General features: G+C 38.6%; 1 protein-coding gene across 7 annotated transcripts in view; it reads left to right on the plus strand.

Moving 5' to 3' along the window:
• The window catches only part of COL14A1 (collagen type XIV alpha 1 chain), a 125,102-nt gene that overhangs the window by 15,785 nt on the left and 87,357 nt on the right, over positions 1-21,960 (plus strand). For all 7 annotated transcript variants that reach the window (XM_075023869.1, XM_075023870.1, XM_075023875.1 and 4 more), the window contains exon 6: positions 21,408-21,563. In XM_075023869.1, coding sequence (XP_074879970.1) covers positions 21,408-21,563 — 156 coding nt within the window. The remainder of the gene's footprint in view (positions 1-21,407; positions 21,564-21,960) is intronic.

Raw genomic sequence — 21,960 nt, forward strand, 5'->3', positions numbered from 1 at the left:
CTCAAGCCAAAGCATCCTTGAATTCATCACATTGGGAGCATTGGGGAGAATGTTTGCTAGTATTTACAACACTTAAAGAATTAAGTTATACCTGCTAGGGCATGATGGGGTAGTGGATAGATGATCTTTCTTTCATGTGTAGAGGAAGACTGAGTTGGAAGAAATGAGAGAACTAAAGAAGGAAAATGTGATTTGTTTTCTTAATGAAGGACAAGTGATAAAAGTTGAAGGAGGGAAAACTGGGCCTGTAATAGGAAAATGTTGATTAACTGCAGACAGAGGAAAGTGTCTGCCAGACTGTGGGAGAGGATTTATGCTTTTTCAGGGAATAGGGGCAAAAACACAGTTGGCAAGAGAGATTGGATCTGCAGTCTCTCCACTTTTAGGATTCTTGTTTACTTGAAAGTCTTTAGCTCAATCACTTTCCTCCTCCCTGCACAACTTCTTACTCATCTAAACTTCAGTTGTATTGGGGCAGTTTGTATCAGGGCAAAATACACTTCCATCCAGCACTTGTGAAAAGCTATTGCCTTACACTTACTGTAGCAGGTTTTACTAGAAAACTAGGGTATATATTTGAGAGAAAGGCAAAGGTTACAAACTTCTCAATCAGCAAAACTGACCAAAAAGAAAAAACCTTATGCTAATTTTTATGAATTCTTGATTTTGTTTAGCTCTATTCCCAACCCAGCTATATTTTAATGTAAAGTAATAGACTTTTTTCCTACTGTCTAGCTATTGCATATTTCTTCCCTTTGCGCAGTATAACGATTATTCAAAGTGATGGAGATTCCAACTGAATGACTTCAGTGGGAGTAGAGTGAGAGTCCAAGCAAAAACGTTCTGCAGAAATAACAGCATCAGCAAAAAATGTGTAGCTGGGGTAGAAGTGAATTCAGAACCGATACACAAAGAGTAATGGTATCAAAACTTTCCTACTTTAATATATAAAGACCGTTCCACCTCAAATTGAAATTGGATCAAAAAAAAATAAATAAGGAAGAGTCTGTGAAAGAAATGGATTAAAGAAATAAGAGCAAAATTTTATGGCAAAACCATGAAGAATAACTTGATCCTCTGCAGATGTTTGGCAGGAAATTATCTGAGTTTGACCAAATGAATTCAGGCCAGCAGTTAATTGGTTTCATAACAATTTATTATGTGGCTAAATTTGGTGGATTTAATAGCAACCCTGCTTCCTTCTGTGGCTGTGTTATATCCTTGATCGAGTTGGTAAGACCTTAAGAGTTAACAGTACAAAAGAAATTATTAGGTAGTATTGTATCGTATCTGAAAACGAGAGCAATCTTTGCCCACAAAACAAATTGAAAACAACCGTTGTCCAGATTGGTATTGTCAGTGGTTGTGGCTTCTGCTCTTGTCTTGATTGAAAGAATAGCAAAAGCCTATTTTACCATTTCTGCAAGTATTAGAGTCAAGTTTTGATGTAAGGAGGTGCCTTCTGTGAACATCTGCCCCACTTGTTACAGAAGGATGTTTACATAAGAAGAAACTAGAGTGTCTTTGCAAGCCTTAGAAAGGCAGAAGTCATCAGTCACTCTTCTGCATATGGAGAATTTTCTGGCAAAATTCTCCAGTGTCAATATTAGGACAGATTTGGCAGTTAGTAGGCCAGAAAATCTGAAATCAATGTTTTGGGACAAAACTAATAAGGCACAGCAATACACTGCTCAGTGTGTATGAAAAATCATGTGGACTCTCTCAATAATGCAAGGTCCAGTTTGTGCATTATGATAACTCATGTATCCTGCTGATTTTCCTGAAAGGCACAAAAGGCACATAATCATAGACATTTGTTGTTTATAAATACTTAGCTAATATACTTGCTTCAGGGTCACATAATAAACCACAGAAATTTCACTTTCAGTTTCAGTGGGACAAAGATTTCACCATAACCCTTCTGCTCATAGAAACTAGCTCTTCATTAAGAAATACAAGATGGATAACTATATTAATGATTCCAGATGGTTTCAAAGCTTCTCACTCTTATTTGCATCTGTGGTTTGGAGGACTGATTCTGCAGTGCTGTCCACTATTTGATTGCCAACTGTCTGATGCTCTAGGTAGTGCTGGGAGGTATGGATGTCTTCTCCTAAACTCCCAAATCTACTTTTTTCTTCTGTCCTTAAATTAGACTGTACTTGGGTTTTGCTCTGTCTTTCTGGAACTCTGTCAGTGGCTTGTGTGGCTTGCTAGTAATTTTTCCAACAGCTTCAGTAACCTAGATTAAAATTTTCCATCTATTCTGTCCTTCCCATTCAAGTAGTTTGAAAAGATTTGCTCCTTTCTTTCCTGCTCAAAGTACTATGCTCTTATCTCAAACAAACCTCCAGTGTATATCCAGTAATGTCATTGTGCCAGATTAATTCAGGTTTAATGTCTAGCACTCATCCATCAAATGTTCACTTTATATTTGATTTCCAGAAACCTTCTCTAGTTCTTCTGCACAACCACTTTCAAGTCTTGACTCTCCTTTCTATATTTTTCAGAACCTGTCAGTTTTCAGCTTACTGATTTATTGCTGCTGTGCACGCTTATATTAATAATGTCAGAAGCCTTTTCTCTTTCTCTCTGTTGAGATAAAGCTCACAGACTCAGCTGCTTTCAGCACGCACTGATATTTGAGTACTTGTACCTTGGCGCTTCTCCAACTCCCTCATGTACAAAGCTCCTTTCTGTACAGCGACAGGGGTTAATACATTCTGTGCCTTCTCAGATGTTTTACAGTTTCTCAGAGAGCTTCTACGAGTGATTCTCTAATCAAATCCCTTTGGGGAGGGGAGAATCACAATGTTTTGACTATCTCCTGTGGCAAATATACGACTATATCCTTTCTCTGCAGAGTATTTCTCCATGTGTCTGAAATGTTTTTAGCCACCCATTTCAATAAAAACAACAAAATACTAAGGGCCAGTTTTATTTTCTTGCTTGTGGACTTTATTTTGGGGGTTTTTAGTTGAGAGCTGTGGTAAATTAGCCTAGGCTAGCAGCCAAACTCCCACCTAGCTGCTTGCTCACTCCCCTCCCCAGCAGGACGGGAGAGAAAATGGGAAGAACAGGAATGAAAAAGTTCAGGGGTTGAGATAAAGACAGGGAGCCTGCCTACCAATTACCATGGTAGGCAGACATACTCAACTGGGGGAAAATTTACTTGATTTATTGCCAATTAAAATAATAAAAAAAAATTAATAATGCGGGTGGTGGGAAACAAAAAGACAAACATTAAAAGCAACAGCTTTCCTCCCTGCTTTCCCAGGCTCAACTTGACCTCCCCCCTCCTCCCAGACTCCTTTCCTCCTCCCTTGTTATCACTGCAGGTTACACTCAGTCCAAGTCCCTTCAGAGAGGAAGCAAGCTGTGCAAAAGGGGTGTTGAGGGGTTATGATCAGGACGTAGTGATTTCTCTCTGCCATTCCTTTCTTCTCACACCTTTTTCCTCCTCCAGTATGTGTCCTCCACAGGCTGCAGGGAATATCTGCTCCATCATGGAGCGTCTCATCCTCCAACCTTGGGGTTCCATCTGCTGTTTCTCTCTTTTTTTCCCCTCCTCCTCTCTCTGCCTGGCATTTTCTGCCCTTTCTTAAATATGTTTTCCCAGAGGTGCCACCCACAAGATGTGCAAAGGCACAGGGGGGCCTCTGGTCTCTTCTCAAAAAGGCCACCTCTGCAGCTTCCCTGCTGCCAAACCTGGGCAGACACTCAGTACAAGAGATCCTCTATTAATGCTCTACTAAAGTGTTTACACAGTCTTAAACCTGTCCTGTTCAGAAATTCCCCTATGCAAATCTCAAATCGGGATGATTTAGGACAGCATAGATCATGTATGGACCAGATGTCTTCTGAATCAAGTTTTCACAGGATAAGCCTTCTACAGACTGTAGACTATTAAAACGATGAGCAATAAGCTCCCATAAAAGTTTATGTGATTTATGTAGGATGCAATGTAACAGTTACTTTCTCATCGTAAAGTACATGTAATGTAGTCATATAGTAAGTATGACTTGTTAGGGAGGTCAGAGTTCTTCACTGCATAGCACAGAACATGCTGGTTAGTTCAACCTTCCCAGATGAAAATTGCATTTTATAGCTGGAGCAGGTCCATTAGGGGCAGATGTGTTTTTTGGGTGTTTTTTTAACCGATTCCTATGAAAATCTAGTGATGTGTGGCCTAGTTAAAAAGCCTGGGAGAACTGCAACTTTTTAAATCCCTTAGATGGTTCTTTCTGATGGAGGCACCTTCACCACAGGTCAGGAACCAAACTGGCAGAACATTGCCTGAGCTGCCTGGGCTGGTGTGGGCCCAGCTGGATGACCTGAGGAAAGAGGTATTGCACCTCAGTTCCTTGCCCAAAAGGAGTATACGGGAGGAAGCTTTAGGGTAAATCAACTGACAATAAAAGCTAGGTTGGAGTTTCTCATCATGGAAGACTGAGATAAGCAGGTAGAAGCTTAGGAAAGAAAATGTATAGCTAATCTGTTGGGTCATGGGTATAGAAAGGACAACTAGAAATGGAAAAATTAGACACTGGGTGAGTGAAAAATAATGTAGAAATCATAGTGGGCCTCAGAGATAGAAAAAATTGCAGAAGCTTTTTTTAATGAGCTATGTAATGCCAAACCTTGTCTGCCACAAAGCATAATAGAAAGGTGCAGATGCCAGATTATATTATCTGTATGTAGGTAATATGAACTATTGTTAAAAACATTGAATAGTGTCTTTGTGTATCTTGATCGATATTCCTGCATTTGTATATTAATTTAAATATAAAAGTTTTTGAGGAAGAGGTAAAAATGACCTGTAAGGATAAACAAATGTTTCCTTTGAAAGAATTTAATAGTGATCTTTACTAGTGATTTTTAGTGAATTTAGTATTATTAGTGATATTATTATTATTATGGATATAGATATATATACATACAAGTTATAAATATTGTGGAGAATGGCTGCTAAGTCAGAGTTCACTTTGGCACATGCTGGTCCCACGCTTTTTGTGTTCTTCACTACTCAGTGCTGCCCAGAGAAGAGATGTTGGTTGTATTGTACTAAATTTCAAGTTTTTAGCACTTTCAGGGTTCAGTATTAAAGTCTCCTGGAAAGTGACCTTGAAGCCATCTGTCATGTGACACTTAGCTGCTAAGTATTAATAGGAATAAGTATGCGTTCAGTTTCTTTCAGGTGAGTGTGGTCTGCCAGTGCTTTGAATCATGCAGCAACAATGTCTTTTTGGTGCTGGATCTTTTGTAGTTTTTCTTGTGAACATAAATTTAGCTTCCTGATCTATGTCTAGAAAACAGGTGGAGTTCTCAGCTGACTGAAAAACTGTGTAGACATATCCAGAGTTATCCTGTTTTGCAGTGAGATACTTTTGGGCTTTTTTTGTCTTCCCAATGTATTTTACATTATTAGTGATATTATTTACATTATTTCTACAATCTTTCAAAGTAAATGTTTCTGAATGATTTTTTGTTCATATTTTTTCTTCCAGTGCTATGCACACTATCAGAATGCAAAAGGCATATCATTCCTCAAAATGACAAGGTATACATATCTGAGGTTTCTATTATAATAACTCTTGCAGTGAGGTCACATCAGTCTTCAGATAGTGACAGAAATGAGAGGTGCAATAAACTTGAAAAATACGCTGATTTGCTTTCTTCTTCCAATACTGCTATCACCTTTGATGCAAATAAGCTTTGACATTCACTCTGTAGCTGTTGAATGGCACTATTTAAGCAGAGTAGGAACAAATCTGCAGAGGTATATTAAGATACTATTCAGCAGAAGAGACTAATTATCTAATTTATTAACTTGTCTGTTTAGTTAATGACAGATGCTTCAGTAAGTATTACTAGACAGTGTGAAATGAGTGCTATGAGGTTTTTGACTAAGCCACAGGAATGAATACCTTCTGAACTTCTCTGTTGGCTGCATTTCATAGTTTTACTCACTTCATCCTGGCTAATGTAACTACAAATGTTGGTTTTAGTCATGACATTTTTCTATTTTTTTATTACTTACTGAACTCCTAGGCTATGGAACTCATTAACTATGTCTTTATGCAACCTATAATTGGCCTTACTAACAGTGTTTCCTTGAGCTTTCTGGAGGGCACCTTAGCTCTTGTATTGTGAGCAAGCAGAAAAAAGAGATTGTAACTATGTTGTGCGGGTGTTTTTTTTCCCCAGTGCCATTCTGTTCTTCCTAAACAATCCTTATCTTCTCAGCCCTTGCACTTTAATCTGCTTCGGCAATCTGAGGGTAAAAGCAAGGTTTATTGGAAAGTACTTGGCTTTTCCACTGTCAATATGATTTCTTTTTTGTGTTGTGTTAGGGATTACTGAATCCTGTAGCCCAGTAGAAGTACGTAGGGTTGCGCCAACTCCATGCCCCCAGATCCAACCAGCAGCAAGACTGAGCCTGTAGTCCCAATAGGTCTGGGGTGATCAAGCACAGGGCTTGGCCAAACAAGTACTAACCAGCCACCTCTGTAGATGGAACTGGCCCCCTTTATGCCTTTATCTTTCTATTTTCCCATGGTTGTCCCTCCCCAAACTACCTTGATCACTCCCTTTTGTTGCCTTTGGTTCCTCCCCTAAACATATCATACTAAATCTTGTACCATCCCCAGATACTCTTTTCTGTATCCCATAAGTCTCATTACCCCCTAAGCAGTAACCCCCACCAGGCTGAACCATGAACAGACCATGTTATGACGTACAAGTTATAAGAATGTGAGTACAAGCTATAAAAATGTGTTGCTGATCTTGGAAGATACCAGCAAGATGAGACCCCTGTAATTAATGTTTAATTTCTGGGTCTATGCTGTACTTATACAAGAGGCAAACACTGAACTACTTGGCCTGAGGCTGCATAATAGGTAAGGCACAAGGTTACCAGGGAGGTATCTTGTGAATTTTGATAATTCCATGATTAGTATTTGCTGATTAGTGTTTTTGTTTGTTTAAAGTTTCTGCTTACCTTCCCCCCCCCTCCCAATGTAGTGCAGTATAATATCGAAGAGTTGCTTGAACTAGATGCAATCAAGTTTACTACAAAACTAATTGCAGTGCAGCTATGTTGTCCAGTACAGCACTCTCCCCGGTGAATCCACTAGCCTGCTTAGAACTAGCTAGCTCAAGGACTTCTACCTTATTCTCTGTTAGAAAGTGTAGACATAACCCTGGCCATTAGTCTTTAGTATCAGTTTCTTAGATGCTGCAGAATAGGGGTAGATGCATTTCCTACTTCAGAGATATGGTAAGTTCTTTAAACATTGTGGAATACTTCAATATGATAGGTTCAGTTTTGGACATATGTAAATTAAAGTCTGCATCAAAAAGTATAGTGAAGTTTAGAACTATTGATTGCATTTGTCTAAATGGTAGGCTACTGTCTACGTTTTCCTAAAAGTTGTATATACATCATACTGAGACTTGAATATTTCATCTTTGTAGTGTCTGTAGGGTATGTGGATGCATTACCTTGTCGTGCATGAAACAGGATGCATGTCTGTTGTCATTTAACTGCCTCACAGCTGGGGACACATGCTCTGTGTAGGCTGTTGAGTTACTTCAGGACTGGTTTTTTTTCAGTTTACTTTTGAGTTCTGTGCTTACCATCTTGACAAGGTTTTTAGTAGTCTTTACCAAAAATTGCTTTTCAGCACTGTGTGGCATGCAGTGGCATGCAGTCCTTTGACATGATTGTGAATAGCTCTTGTGTGTGTGGTATATATCTACTTGTTCTAGCATTTGCTAATCAATTAAAGGTAATATGAACATAAAAATGAATCTATTATCTATGCTTCTTTGGGGGGGTTGCCTCAGATCCTCATGCCTGCCTTGAGAAGACTGAGGAATGCTTGGACCATGCTCCAGTGTTCTGAGAACATTTTGAACGACCACAAAGCTTTGGCAAGCATTTATAATTATGCTCCCCTCATCACACTCTTCGAACCGCTCTGAAGCTGCTTAGACCAGGAATAATTTTATATACCTATTTTGGTTTCAGACTCTGTCACTTTGGCTTTGGACTCACTTGGCTTTGTTCTGTCCAACCTTAGCCCAAGCAGAGGATCCATGATACATCCTATCTCAGCTTTCACTAGTGAAAGGAGCACCTGACCATCTGGTCTTTGCCAATAGGACTCTCACTTAAATGCCTGCAGCTGGTCTGTTGTGTCAGTGGTTTTGCTGCTGGTCAGATTACCATCCTGATGTGGTGCTAAAAGATCGCTGCTCTGGACTCCACTTAGAACCTGCACAGTAATCCTATCAGCAGGCCCCCATCCATGCTAGGTTTGCAAAGCATGTTTTTTTTGACAGTGACTATTTTTTAACTTGTGCCATGAAAGTGATGACTTTCCATTCTTATTCTGTGTGACTCCTCATAGACTTCTTCTTTCTCAACTTCAGGTGATGCAAATAGCTGTTTAAAAACAAGAGATGAAGTAGACTTATCAGAATATACCATTGCTTTTTTTGACGTATGAATTTAGGTTACCCCATCCACGCCATGTTGGTTTCTGTGCTTCTCAGAAGGTAGACTTTAATGAGAGGCATCCATTAAGTTTCCAAGCTAGTCTATAAACCTGTGAGCCACCACGCAGAGCTTTGTACATTAGAAATTCCTTGTTAGTCACTGGAGGACTTACTGGAGGACTCTGTTGCAAGGAAACTCATGGGTAAACTCCCCTTCACTGTCTGGAAAGTTTAGCTCATTGTGCTGTGGATGATCAATGCTTATTCCAGGAGTTCATCATACGAATTTCTCTGGAGGACATAGCTAAGCTTTTGTATTCTTTGACTACTACTTGCAACTTAGATTTCCTTTTGCAATGGCAATACTTTTATGGACCTGGCCAGGATCCTTCGGCAGACTCCTGCTTCCTGCCTCCCACGACTGGAAAACCTGATAGGAAGTATCAGCACTGCCATGGACAGAATTCTTAAATGCTTTTCCTTTGCCATCATTTTGGTAGTTGCTTTGGAGCAAACCAAGCAAGCTACATTTAGAGATTGCAGCATTTACATCTGCCATCTGGCCAAACTAAATAGCCATTAGTTTACTTGCAAGTGCGTTGAAATCATCTGAATAAGAGAGAAATACGTTCTTGAGAGAAAGCAAGCTTGAAACTGAAGACCCAAAAGTGGCTATGAAGGCTGGAATTGGGAAATGGTTCACTCTGAGTGGTGCACTTTGATCCTGACAGAAAGAACCCCTGACTGAAGTGAGATCAGGGAAGACAGAGGAAAAGAGAAAGATTGAGGAGGGAGTGGTAGATCTTAACATAAGAGTGGTATGATAGATATTTTGTAACTGCCTTGTCTGTTTTGGTTATCTTTAAAATTGTGAATAATTTTATTTATTTACCTTAGCCTGGTTTGAGATTCAGTATTAACATGGAGGTTGCTGGATCCCTTCTTCAATTTGTGTATGCCAGACAAACTCTGGATTTGTTCAGAAAATAAAAGGGTTAGCATTAGAAATTATGGCCAGTCTCCATTCTTACCCAGGGATTCCACTTATCTCCTGGCTCCTCCTTTCTGTAGGAGGAACTGCTTTTCTTCCATCTGTCAGTATGTTAACATCAAATAAATGGTCGTGGTTGTGCATTACCTCTCATACAGTGTTCCAGGCCAGGCAGAAGCTGGAGATTGGTCAGATTGCCTTTCTGTTATCCACAGTCTCTCTCCCTGTCCCTCTTTAGGAACTCTCCCTGAATGCATCTGCTTCATTGAAAAGTAAACACAGCATTGACATAGATATCTAGGGAATCCGTAGCTCAGGAAAAAAAGAAAAAAGCTTTATAGCTCTCTTTATACTCTCTCAGTCTGTGTTGACATGTTTCATTATTGAAATACTTTCGTTAATACCACGCTGAGACACTCCTTAACAGTTCATCATCTGGTAGCATGAATTCTCATAATCTGAAGTCTGTAGGCTTGCTTATGATGGTGTATATTCTAGGCAAATATCTCAGTTTATCATGAATGATGCTTGTCTTTGATATAAGACACTACATAATCTTTGAAACTGAAGCTACATAGCAAAGAGTTGAAACTGGGCAGGTTTTAAAATTTGTATGGCAACCTTGAAGGGAGAACCAAAAAAAGCTTTGGGGAGGTGGTAGCAGACAGATACATTAATAAACACTGAAGTGCAAGACCAAGACCCTCTTGTAAGAAAGCTACAATCATAAAGGATTGATGCATTCATCAGCAAACTCATCATGAATTTGCATTCCAGTTGTATTGTATACCCTGACGAACAAGCTGCATTGCTTTGTGCTCTGGGCAGCAAAATGGGAGATTAAGGTTAATGTTTTGGTATCTCTTTTCAGGGACTGTCATCCTTGAGATGGTCTTGTCTTGAATGCAACTAGAAGGTGCCAAATCTTTTGCTTTTCAGCTGTCTGCTGTACATGTTCCCTTTTAAGGCTGTTGCTTACACTTTGAGAGGGGAGGAGTCTTGTTTCACAGCCTGTCCCATTCATCTGATACTAACCCTGTTGATCAACATCAAGCAGGAGCTTGTACTGAGGAGAAAGGATTTCAGGGTCATTTCCACCGTCACTGCATAATCTGAGGTCTTCATGTTCTTTCTGGACCTGTTGATGCATTTTGTTGATGCTGATTCTGGGCTCTCTCATGTCAGCACCCTTTGCCTGGTGCCCTGTGTGCCGAGTAAGCCTTGGTGTTACAACTGAGCTATGCCTCTTGGTTAAAAAGGTGCTATTTAGTAGCTGAAACAGAACTTAACTTACCTGGCTGAGTGGTCCATGTTTTCCATCTCAAAGGTGTTCTTGCCTCTCTGGTTAGCTGTACTGCTCATACTAGTCTGTCTGCATATAACGAGGGAGTCCTGTTTCCTTATCTGTCTGCTGGGTTTCAGGCTTATGTCTTTAGCTTATAAAGTGTTTGTTTGTCTCATTATTCCTCAGTAAGTGGAGCCATGGTATTCTTGTACTCGACTCTCCTGGAATCCTCAAAGGAGCTTCTCTGGAGCACCAGCTTGATGCCTGAGCATATTCAGTTTCCTTGTATGCAGGAAAGTTAGCAGAATTAGGGCTGCATAGTGGTGCAGACAGCTGTTTCAGAAGTAAATGTTAGTCTCAGCATCTTTGCTTGGGTTTGGTTTGTTTATGTGGTTAAAAATGTGTGGTAAAATTTCTGGTCTTTTGCACTGATCTTTCTAGTAAGTATGACAAAGGAAGGAAAACTGTAAATTGTGAGCGTGGGGATGGTAGCTCCTTCAAAAAGACTAAATTGGCTGTGGCCTGTGAAATGCTACTTATCTCATCTATTGTCTCCCTATCCTGTATCTCATCTCTTCTCTCCATACCCTCAAGACCTTTCAAACTCATCATCCATATTTAGCAAATACTTAGGAAGCAGGGAGGTGGCATCAAACTGTGGTGGATGTTTCTGCCTTAAGAGCTTCATAATCTTTAGTGTTCTTCTGTTCTCCAAGAAGCAGTAATAAAGTATCAGTTGCAAGCAATAACGATGTGTCTGTTAGAGGTTGGTTGAGATACTTTTATGACTTTGATGGGGCAGTTCTGTTTAGCTATACCTTAAAAAAAGAGAATGATACTCAGAAGCTCATGTTTTTTATCAACAGAATCACAGATCGTTTGCCAGCCTTGCAATTGTTAGTATTTTATTAATCTGGGAATAGGAAACAGATGGTGGGAGGGAAACCCTAAAACTGATCTAATAGAATGTAATTATGCAACAATTATTATTTATTGGAAAAAATTGAGCAAGAACAACTGAAAAATACTTATTGAATATTGAATAATTATTTATTGAATATTGAACATTTTTTCTTTGGAAAAAAATTTAAAAGATCCTCTGTTGAGCTCCATAGTTGGTTGCCCTCATCCTGCATTTCAGGCATCAGGGTGTTTAACTATATGTGTGCATGTTGAAGTACGTGGTATTAGTTAAGGGCCAGCAGTTTCATTTTGATTATGGCTATTGTAAATTGCTGAGTAGCTACCGGCCAAACTGAAAATAAACCCAGATGTCTAAGCATAGTCTGTACTTTGTGATTGGACTCTCCTTCGGTTTTGACAGCTCCCGTAACAGTTGAATACTTTGGGTAGCAGCCAGTAATTTGTCTAAATTAATTAAAATAATTGTCTTTTCCTCAGTGCAAATTTTAAATTCACTCTTAGAGATTTAGAATTTGCCATTGTTTCTGGAAGGTGTTTTAAAAAAATCATATGCATGTAATTGTTAGAGTCTTATTACTTCCTATGAAGACCTTTTCTGTAAAATCAGATTAGTATTTTTCTCTTATGTCTGCAAATTAAAGATTAAAAAATTGCCTTTATCTGTAGAGTGAAATTGTTAAGAAAGTCCCTGTACTAAAGTCCTTAGGATAAGATTCTGCATTAGATTTTTGGTTTTATTTTTAAAAAATGCAGTTGGCTTTGGAGATAAGACTTGTCATTTTGTTGTAAAGCCTTTGAAACACTATGAAGAAAAGTAGCTATAAATGGTATTGAATGGAAGAAAATATTCTGTAAATTATTTTGAGATTTATTATTAGTCCTTCCATAGTTTAAAAATATAACTATCCACCATATATGATATTGCATAACTGATGTGCCTATATGCATTGTTTATCTGTCTAGCTGGATGGTACCATAAGTACAAGATCAAAGAAACAATAAGTGAATGGAAGATACTGGAATCTCAGACAGAAAGAAATGTTGCAGGCTTGAAGACAGGGGTGCAATCTGCCTGAGGGGAAAAATATGTAACATGGCTATTTAGTAATTTGTTTATGGTAGGGAATAATTATTTTAGTGGATGAGAGGAATTCAAAAGTCTGTGAACTAGAGGAAAAGAAAATCAAAGGTTATCTTAAATGCTCACTTAGGAAAAGATATCTGTGGCATGTTTATTGCCGCTCAGCCCACTGATTGGTACTTCAGTACAGGGCAGTGACACAGACTTTTGGGATTCTTCTTTTAAATTGCTCATTGGGACATAACCAAAGAACCGTAGAATCAAATCCTCCAAGGAAGACTTTTTTAATATTTGTCTGCTTTTGCTTAGTAGCATGTCTTTTAAGAGGTCGGGATTTAAATATATGGAAACTAATTATGGTAACCCTGTTGCCAGGATCTCTTTGCATTGGGTGGCAAACTATCAACTATGTGGCTCTGGGGGCAAAGGTCAAGGGCATGGGGGTTCAGGTGGTCTTCTACTTGATCCCACTTATGAGGGGAAAGGGCTTGAGGAGGACTGGGCAGATCCTATAGGTCAACAACTAGTTTTGCAGCTGCTGTCAGCAACAGGGTTTAGGTTTCTATAATGATGGGACCCTCTCTGAAGCCCAATAGCTGTTTGGAAGAGATGCGATCCATCTGACTAAGTGGGGCAAAATCATCTTTGCTAACAGGCTGGCCAGCCAGGCGAGAAGGGCTTTAAAATAGGAATGATGTGGGAGGGAGATAAGAACCTACAATCACATGAGGGCTGGGATGGCGGGAAAGAGCACACCCTCAGCAAGTTTGCAGATGATACAAAACTGGGAGGAATGGTTGATACACCAAAGGGTTGTGCTGCCATTCAGAGCATCCTCAGCAGGCTGAAGAAATGGGCTGACAGGGATGTCATGCGGTTCAAAAAAGGGAAGTGCAGAGTCCTACCCCTGAGGAGGAATGACCCCAGGCACCAGGACATGCTGGTGGCTGACTGGCTGGAAAGCAGCTTTGCAGAAAAGGCCCTGGGGGTCTTGGTGGACAACAAGTTGAACACTGTTAGCAGCAGTGTGCCATTGTTGTAAAGAGGGCCAACAGTCTCCTGGGCTTCATTAGGAAGAAAACTGTCAGTAAGTCAAGGGAAGTGATCCTTCCTCTCTACTCAGCCCTGGTAAGGCTACATGTGGAGTTCTGTGTCCAGTGCTGGGCTAGATCCTCAGTAGAAGAAAGATGTAAACTTACTGGAGTGAGTCCAGTGAAGGGCCATGAATATGATTAAGGATTTGGAGCATCTTTCATAAGAGGAGAGGCTGAGGCAGCTGGACTGTTCAGCCTGGAGGACAGCAGATTCAAGGGATATTTTTCCAATATGTAAAAATCCACATTTGAAGGCGTGAAGAAGGCACAGACAGACTCTTCTCAGTGGTGTCCAGTCAAAGGACAAAAGGCAGTCAACTCAAGCTGAAATAACTGTAAATTCCATTTAATCAAAGAAAGCACATTTTTTACTGTGGGGGTGGTCAAACACTGGAGCAGGTTACTCAGGTTGTGGAGTCTCCACCCTTGGAGAGTCTTTAACCTGACTGGACATGGCCTGGAGCAATCTGCTGTAGTCGCCCCTGCTTTGAGCAGGGCGCTTCAACTAGGCAATCTCAAGAGGTCTCTTCCCACCTCCACTACCCTGTGATTCTGGGAGTGGGAGATTTTTCAGAATAGGGTGTTCACTCAGACATCTCTGCTCATTAGACAATGGATGAATTGCTACATTCAAGAGGGCACAAGTTTCATCCCGAGCTTTTGTGGATTGACACATGACATCCCAAATTAGTGATGCTTCTGAAGATCACTGCATATTTATATTTATACAAGCATATACATTGGTTATGTTTTGATAATATCATTTCAAGAAATGCTTGAAGTTAATATAGGGACTTGTATTTGAAAGTCTTCTGCACTGTAACTGTACTGCACCATCTTTTTTGTTTCTGGACACACTGGCCACAACATCATATGTACCTGGTTCTATAATGCTGAGCTGTAATGCAACAGTGTTGTAGAAGTTTACTTCAACTAATTTTTTAATTAGTTGTGTTAATGGCTTTCATAGATAGGCAGCTTGTTCTCTCAGGCAGGTTCTTTTCTGTTACTTTAGCTATTGTGTTGCAGCTGTAACTTAGTTATAAGCTCAGGCACAGACCAGCTCTTTATCATGATTTAGAGGGATTTATACATAGAGTATAAATTAATACAGCTTAATTAATGTTGAGGATTTCTGAGTGATTAACTGCCTTCTAGCCAGCCAGAGAAAACTGTCTCAGGGATTTCATACTTCACTAAAGCAAAGGGAAAAATAACCCTTTTAAATCCTGGCCTATTTGTTACATAGGAATGGTGGATTAATATGACCATATTAATAAAAAATTGTAGTTCTCTGCCTTGAAAAGTGATTTAGACTTTGAGACAGCTGTTTCATTTAAAACATTCATGCACTCAGTTGCAGAACTGAGAGCAAAGAGAAGTAGAGGATTATCGCTGTAATCTGCAGAAGAGTTTCTTAGGTTTCATGTACTTTACAGGTGGGTTGTGGACCATCTTCAGTGTAAATTATTATGGCTAAATGGACACAGTATCTTGCCATCTTGAACTTCAGTTTCAGGAAAGATTTCAGCAGTGTGCTTTGTTCTGTGTTGACATGTTGCCTGTTGGAAGATAAACTAAAGTAAATGTTTTAAACTCTCAGTTTAAATGTAGGGGGATTCTGAAATATATTTTTCTATCAAGGTACACACACCAAGAGAGTTTAGTGTTGCTATTTGGGAAGCTCCTGCAGACATCAGGTGCTTCAGTGCTATCAATCAGCAATGGTCTGCCAGAAAACATCAGCACTTTCTTTCATAGTTACCTTTTATATTTATTTTGTCTCTCAAGTAAATTAAAAAGTTAAGATGTAGGAAAAAAGTGATTGCTTACTGCAGAAGTACAACTATCATTGAGTGTGTATGAAAAGGTGCATAGAAAATGGCTGTATGCTTCCTTCTCTCACAGTTGAGAATTATCACTAGTATAGGTAGGCAATTAACATATTTTATCAGCTACTGCTTTAATTAGTTTTGTGACTTCACATTTAGAAGGTACGCTTTAAATAATGTTTATTTATTGCTGTGTACTTTTTGAAAGAAGCAAAATTATTGAACTACAGCATTCACAGTCAAATGTGACATGATTAGACACAACAGATTCAGTAAATCTTAATAGTCCAACTCCACCAAATAACAAATTTGTAGGCCTGCCATTTGGGCTATATTAGTTTCCTGGAACAGAACAAGGTGCATGGGAAAGGGCTGGCTGCTTTAATTTATTTTGCTGTTTTTTCTAGGGAGCAGGGACAAACTTCTAACCTCATTGGGCTGCTCTTTCAACCTAATGATGTTCCAGCATTTGAGTCCTTCAAATTCAAGCTATGGTTGGATCTAGTTCAAAGAAAAGCAGTTATGTTGTATGCATTTGTCTGGTCTGTAGCCTGACATATGGGATGCGTTAAACTGAGGTCTAAGTGCAATGATGATATCACCAGCACAGTGCAATAATATCAATGTCAGAAGCGTGGACTAGTGAGTTGCTGAATTTTGGAGCTGAACCCTGCCTTACGTCCCTTTATGTTTTTAACCCTTTTTTTTTAAAAGAAGTGATGTAGATTTATATTGCCCTTGTCTTCAGTGGTGCTTCTGCTCTGCTGTGGTGCTCTCAGTCACTGTGGAGGACTGAGTTTTCTCTGTCATTCATGCTTTATTCACAAGGTATTTCTCACTCTCTTCTGTCATTAAGCTTCTTGCCTTTTGTGCTTTGTTACCCTGTGAATGAGTCTTCCATTCATACTGTATTATTACTGACCTCTACTTGAACTTTCTTCCTTTCTTTCCACATATATTATTTGACTTTTCCACTGTGACAGGGAGTAAGAAAGGAAACGACATATTGCAGGCTCAGAAAGAATTATAGTCTTAACTTCTTCTAAGCAGAAGAAGTGTGTGTTTTGGCTCTTGAAAATGAGAACAGGGTTTCATACCAAGGGGAGGCAAAATACCAAATGTGTTTCTGCAGAATGTATCATTACTGCATGCAAACTGAACTGGTTCTTCTAAGGCATTGAGTCCTCCTGGCTGGCAGTGCCTGTATTTGCTGCTTCTTCGTTTGCCTTTCAAAGAACTTTCAAAGAGTAGTAGTATTAAGTCCAAGAGCCAAAGAGCCACTACTCTAGTCTAAAAATCATAGTTTTGTATTTGTGTCAAAGTAAAGCTTGCAGGTTTTTTGGTCAAACTTCTGTTTTTCAGCATTGCTCGCTTGCTCACTGGATGCATGTGTGAAAGAATAGCAACAGGTTGAAAACGCAGCCTGAGAGAGGTGGTCAGTGTTTACAGAAGTTTGCAGACCCTGCTTTTGTTCTGTGCATCCCCTGTACTGCCAGAGCCCCTCCCAGTCCTCACTCTGCAGTCCATTCCCTTCAATGGGACGTCTCAAGGGTCACGTTTTGCAGGCTCCAATAACTCTCCCTCTATCCCAGAAAGTTCTAGCTGGATCTTTTTTTCAGTGTTGCCATCACTGGCTTCACTCTCAGCCAAATTCTGACATAGGTCTTGATAGTGCTATAGCACTTTCACATTGGAATTGCAAGCAAATACATCACCTTTAATGTCTGGGGGCTTGAGGGATCAAAGGCAGGAAACTTCATTTGGTAGATGCAAAATTCCTTCAATGCTAGTTATTCTTTGAAAGATTTCCCTGAAACAAAGGAACCTAAATTCTTGATGATGATATTACTGTTGGTAATACTGAAGCAGGTTTTGACTAAATAACTTGTCCTAATACATTGCTAGTAGCCTTTAGTTGTATGCTGGTGTCTTTGGAGGTGAAATTTTGAGCCTATGCCTTCATTTGTGACATGCAGAAATGAGCAGACCAAGCCCCTTCCTCCTCAGTTAGCTTCCTGGTAAGAGTGGCAAGTTTCTTATGCCAAATAATGCTAGGAAGATTGTAAATTTGTTATAGAAAGTCCATTAATTTTTTACTTTCTCCCCATAAAACTCCTCCACCTATTGTAGGTGGATGCACTGAATACAGTTGCTGGTGTAAAATATATAAAAGGTCTTTTTGTGACTTTAGGATGTTTGCAATTCTGTCATTTTCTCTACCCTAAAAATTGTAGGCTCTGCTTTTGTTTGTTGTTGTGGAATGCAGCACTTGAAATAGAATACTGCTGTCTATATAACATTAGGAAACATTATACAAAATTAGGTAACTGGTCTGCTCCCTACTGTCCTGCTCTTGAAACTGGTGAGTATTGTATAATTCAGAAGAAAGTGGTACCTTCTCTCTCACTACTGTTTTCTTGATGACCGAGTAAAAGGGAAGTAGGCACAACCTGATCACAGTATTGAAACTTGTAGTGGGCTAAAACACTGCGTGTTGGAAACTTTCTTTATATAGAATTATATGCTGTCATCCTCCTTTAAGAAATGTTTTTGAGAAAATTGCCTATTAAAGTTACATTTAGATAGTTGAAATGTTCAAAATTATCCTCAAACCCTATAGGAATTCATGACCATGTATGGTTGTATGGAAAGACTATTGAAAAAGACATTTGCTAGAACTGGTAATGGAAACTGGCTAATCTCAGTGGAGTGCGTAAATTATTTGCTACACACTGTGTCTTTTAGACTAACTTTATAAACTAGGATGATATGGTGTTTGTATTCCTACTGGGTTTTAAAGATTTCTGTACAGTATGTTATTCTGTTTAATATCTCACTGTTGTTTATTCCATTTTAGGGAACTTTCTACAATTCTATTAAGTACAACAAGGAGAAAACATAAGCAAATAGTGGGTGTACAGAAGTAACAAAACCTAAATGTTTTATGCAGAAAAGATTCAACAAGTATCTCCTATCTACGAAGAATGAATCAAATTTTCACATTTTGTGACATTGCAGTACAATCTTGGATCAAACCACACATGCTTTTTTAACAAAAAATAATTGAATGATACTATTTGCACTGATCTGATGATGTGGAAATAAAATATTGAAAGGAATGCTGTTATTGTTTTCTTTATTATTTGGGTTTTGCTTCACTGAATGGATTTACTAAAACCAATAAAAGGTTTTATTCACAAAGCCATCACTACAGGATTAAAGAAACCTTATAGGCAAAACTTGTTGATATGAAATGAGTAAGACCTAGGATACTAACTGGGTTTCATAGTAAGCATAAGATTTTAGAAGTAGAGAAGGGAAATACAGCCACACAAATCCTGTTATCCTCATTGGGCTATATGATTAAACTGCTGGGATCATACTGAAAAGGTACATCTGTGCTATAGTACAGCTACTTGGATGTGAATCAGGGGTCCAGTTCTATCATTCTTACTGGTGTTGAGTAATATTTTACTTTGCCAGTAGTTCTTTTAAAGCTTAAGAAGCTAATCATGGCCAGTGTGAGAATGGCACAATTGAACTGTGTGTTAGTGGAAGGCAAATACTGCAAGTAAGGCAGGCTGATTAACAGGAAGTTTATTTGGCAAAGAGATTTAAAACATGAATTTTGCCATGACCAGTAAGTTCCTATTAAATCACAAAACAGATTGCAGTCCCGCTGAAATCAAGGGAAGTTTTCCTGTTGACTTCAGTGATACAAAGATTTGGACCCCCTTTGGATTTATCTTCCAATTTAAGATCATTTTTCTGATGCTTACTAAATGTTCCCCAGTGTTTATACATTAAAATGTGTTGCCAATTCAAATAGCGTTGTCTTGTACTGTAAAAACTAAAATAAAATATTTGTTTTGGCATCTTTGTAAGTGGAATTTCTGTAATGTGTTTAGAACTTATTCTACACTGCTAGCTGCACGTAGGAAATGTTCCCTGCTCTTCTAAAAACATTTTTAGTACATGTTTAAGACATTAACTGTAACTTTATGGATTGGGTTTCTTGGTCAGTGGATTTGCACTACAGTACAAATCTAAGAATTATTACCAATTGTTTGAAGTCCTTCTGCACATCAGAATGTTTTTACCTGTGAGACTATAATTTTGTCTTTAATGAAAAGATTGTCATTAATAATATGGTGTTAAAGTTGCTAACCATGTGGTTAGTTCCCTCTCTGTAACAGGAGAGCTGCTTGTGAGCTAATGCAAGCACCTTTTTGATTATTTCTCATTGAGTAACTTCTTTTATTTGCTGAGTATCTCTGCTCAAGATCAGTTTATTTCTAACAATGTACTTGGTAATTCCTGTTGGTACGACCTTAGGTGTTGGTGTTCTTTGTCAATTAATTTATGTAGTGGATCCTGAAAAAAATGGTGATAAAAGTTGGGTTGCAGCTTACTTCACTACTCTGCAGGTTTTTTACTGTATTCAGGAACATGATTTTCATCTCTAAATGGTTTGTGATGCACAATACCTTTTCTACTAACATGCTTTGCTTTGACTTTCCTACTTCCACCTTATTCTGTAGTCAGTCTGGTGGGGAGTTTTCTATTTTTATACTTCAAACGTAAGCTCGTTTGGTATACCTGTGCAACATCACTCATTTGTTTTCCTTCCCTACAATATAAATCCACTATTTCAGCAACCTTACTTTTACAGTCATTCAGCCACTTCTATGGGATGTGGCAATTCTGTCTGAGGTTATGGAAACCTCCTCCTTTCTCTTACTTCCCTTCCTGTCATTTTCTCGAACTGAATGTGGCACTTTTGTTTACATTTCTTGATTTCTTAAAAATGTGTATCCCTAAAAACCTTCTTGTTGGCTTATCTTGCTATTTGTGTTTAATATCTATTTCCATTTCCTCTGATTTCCCCATTGGTTAGCTAAACCTTAGAGTCAATAATATGCATCTCTGCTGATTCTCATCAGGTCTTTTCTGTTGCTTTTTTTAATGCTCTTTTATTTTTGTGTACTTTTCCATATATCTGTAAGACTAAATCTTCATGTGGTGCTAGTTCTCATAATGATTGTGAATTTGAATCTAAGGTCTTTGCATTTTACCTTTGCTGTATTGAGTGCCTCCTACTTAGATTTAATACAGCATATTCAATTGACCATCAGTTTTACTCTGTACTCCCAGGGTGAGATTCACTTCCCGCTTTAGAAGTCTACAGTGGCAGCTAAAGAAGTTTTTCTACAGAGTTGTTGAGATGTATAGAAACAACTGTTTTTCTACGTTGACTATAAAAGGGGTCTTGATAACTGTTTTGGATGTCTGCATCTCTAGGTAGCTCTCTTGTCTACACCTAAGGTTAAGTGTCATGAACTGTATACTGTGTATGTATATTCTTGAGAATGAAAATGAACTGCTGTTTTGATTGTGTTATACAACAGTTAACTTTTTTCTTTCTGAAGTATTGTATTTTTAGGAGCAGGATTTTTTTTCACGGGTTTCCCAACAGTAATTTTGAACAGCTTAATGAAAGAACTGAAGTAGATAATGGCCAAACCGTTCTATTACTAAATTTAGAACAAATACATTTAGTGATTTTGCTTATTTCTCACTTTGCCCATGGAAGAAAGCTTTAAGTATTAAGCTTAGTGGGAGGACGAAGGTATACATTTATTGAGTTACAATTTTATTGTTGAATTAACAATATTGGTTTCATTTTAATGATTTACAGGAAGCCTGTTTACCTGTAAAACTCCAGCAATTGCAGATATTGTGATACTGGTAGATGGTTCTTGGAGTATTGGCAGATTCAATTTCAGGCTTGTTCGACTGTTCCTGGAAAATCTGGTTTCTGCTTTCAATGTGGGATCTGAGAAAACAAGAGTAGGTAAGGTGTCGTATTTTTTTCTTAATACTTCTGTAGCAATGTAAAAATTTCATGATTTCAGAATAGTTAACAGCTTAATGCTACTTATTTGTGCAAGATTCATCCTCACCTGGAACTAGCAGTTCTATCATAAGAGCACTTCTATCATTGCATGCTGCTGGAATGTTTGTAGTATCAATTCCTCACGTTTTACTGTGATACTCAGCTTAAGTAAACTCTACTGCAATGTCACTGGAAAAGAAAAAACAGTGGAAACAGTCTTACTGACTTCAGTCAGCATTAGATCAAACCCTTGCAGTTTAATTTTTGGAGGAAGAATGTGCCAATGGATGGCTTTTCTTATGGTTTAAACTGGCTCAAATATTATATTTCTATTCTGCTACTTATATTGTAGTCT

This window comes from Buteo buteo, chromosome 3, assembly GCF_964188355.1.
Source record: "Buteo buteo chromosome 3, bButBut1.hap1.1, whole genome shotgun sequence".
In the NCBI taxonomy this organism is placed as follows: domain Eukaryota; kingdom Metazoa; phylum Chordata; class Aves; order Accipitriformes; family Accipitridae; genus Buteo; species Buteo buteo.